The sequence below is a fragment of the Papaver somniferum genome, chromosome 7 (assembly GCF_003573695.1).
Source record: "Papaver somniferum cultivar HN1 chromosome 7, ASM357369v1, whole genome shotgun sequence".
Lineage (NCBI taxonomy): Eukaryota > Viridiplantae > Streptophyta > Magnoliopsida > Ranunculales > Papaveraceae > Papaver > Papaver somniferum.
This window is the reverse complement of record NC_039364.1, coordinates 88,197,304-88,198,909: the sequence shown is the minus strand read 5'-3', so window position 1 is coordinate 88,198,909 and position 1,606 is coordinate 88,197,304. Positions and strand designations below refer to the sequence as shown.

The following is a 1,606-nucleotide window of genomic DNA, read 5'->3' as shown; positions in this document are numbered from 1 at the left end:
TTCTTATCCCTAAGCATCTTTATAAACAAATGGATTCTCACATTTGAAAATTTTGGTGAGGAGAGACTTTGGATCCTAAAGACAGGAAGTTACACCTTTTAGGTTGGGACATTCTATGTTTCCCAAAGGCTGAAGGTGGTTTAGGTTTTAGAAAGGTCGAGTTAAATAATCTGGCTATGCTGGCTAGGAATTCCTGGAGAATTCTAGAAAATCCTCATTGTTTACTAGCCATTGTTCTTAAAGCTAAATACTTTCCTAGAACTGATTTCTTGAATGCTAAGTGCACTGGCAAGTGCTCTTGGACTTGGAAGTGTTTGCATGCTATAAAAGAACTCATTAAGACTTTCATCTCTTGGATTGTGGGGGATGGTCAGTTTATTGACCCCCGTTGTGACAAATGGATACCCACTTTGGGCTCTGCCACACCCAACCCTTTAGTCCCACCTGATCCTAGCATTAAAGTCTCTTATTTCATTGATACTCATACCAGGAGTTCGAATTTGTCTAGACTTAACACTCACTTTGATAATGCTTTTGTTCAGAAGATTGTCACTAATCCCTTAAACCAGCTATGCACTCCTGATATGAGGCTTGGGATCTTTCAAGGAATGGTAAGTTTTCGTCTAAATCTTCCTACATAGGCCTCAGAGGTCTTAGGCCCTCCCCTTGTAAGAATCTTTGGAAGCGCATTTGGAAAATTAGAGTCCCCTACAGAATTCAAGTCTTTGTTTGGAGAGTAGCTAGAAATGCTCTGCCTACCAGAACTGTTTTGCATACTAGAATGCCTATGCATAGTGTCGATTGTGCTAGGTGTAATGATCCTCATGAATCTATTATGCATGCCTTGGTAATCTGCCCCTTCGCTAGCAGAGTCTGGTTCCTGTATGATTTTAGCATAAATACTCAATTTTTTCAAAATAAATCTTTTACTGATTGGCTTTTTTTTTTGGATAACTGATCCTTTGTCTAAACTTCCTGATGAAGCTCAATGTCTCTTCGTTGCCATCTTGTGGTCTCTTTGGACTAGTGGAAATAATTTCATTTTCCAAAATCTGACAGAAACTCATGTAGCAGTCTTAACTAGAGCTAGAGCAATGCTTCTCACTAGGAAACCCTATTTTACACCCTCTACTACTATTTCTGTCAGTCTATGTGATAAATGGATGCCCCCTCTTTTGGATGGATTAAGTGTAACACTGATGGTGCTTATGATGAGATTTCTGGAACAAATGGTGCAGGGTATGTGATGAGGGATTTCTCAAGCAAACCCTCTTTTTGTGCCTCCCTGGTTTTTGAAGTAAAGTCTACTGAAGAAACTGAAGCCAAAGCTATTTGGGCAGTCCTGAAGAAAGCCTTGGAGCAGCAGTTAACTCATATCATTGTTGAAAGTGATTCGAAGACTCTCATTGATCAATTTTCAGCTGGCCTGTTTGATAGAGACTCGCGAACGAATGTTATTTTTAAGGATATTCAGTTATTTTCTTCCAAATTAGTGGCATGTATATTTAACTTTCAACCGCGTGTTTGTAATTCTGTAGCTCATGAGTTAGCTCAATGGGAAAAAACAAACAATGCCTCAATGTACTGGTCTGTTCCTCCTGTTTAG

General features: G+C 39.4%; 1 protein-coding gene across 1 annotated transcript; it reads left to right on the top strand.

Annotated features, from left to right (window-relative positions):
* Window positions 1–1,159: 1,159 nt before the first annotated feature.
* On the top strand, window positions 1,160–1,606 carry LOC113294883. The gene has a single exon (XM_026543256.1). It carries the CDS (start codon window positions 1,160–1,162, stop codon window positions 1,604–1,606), a length of 447 nt encoding a protein of 148 aa, XP_026399041.1.

What these genes read in the sequence shown, in the direction of transcription:
- LOC113294883 (XM_026543256.1), top strand. Translation starts at nt 1,160, where the DNA reads ATGGATGCCCCCTCTTTTGGATGGATTAAGTGTAACACTGATGGTGCT.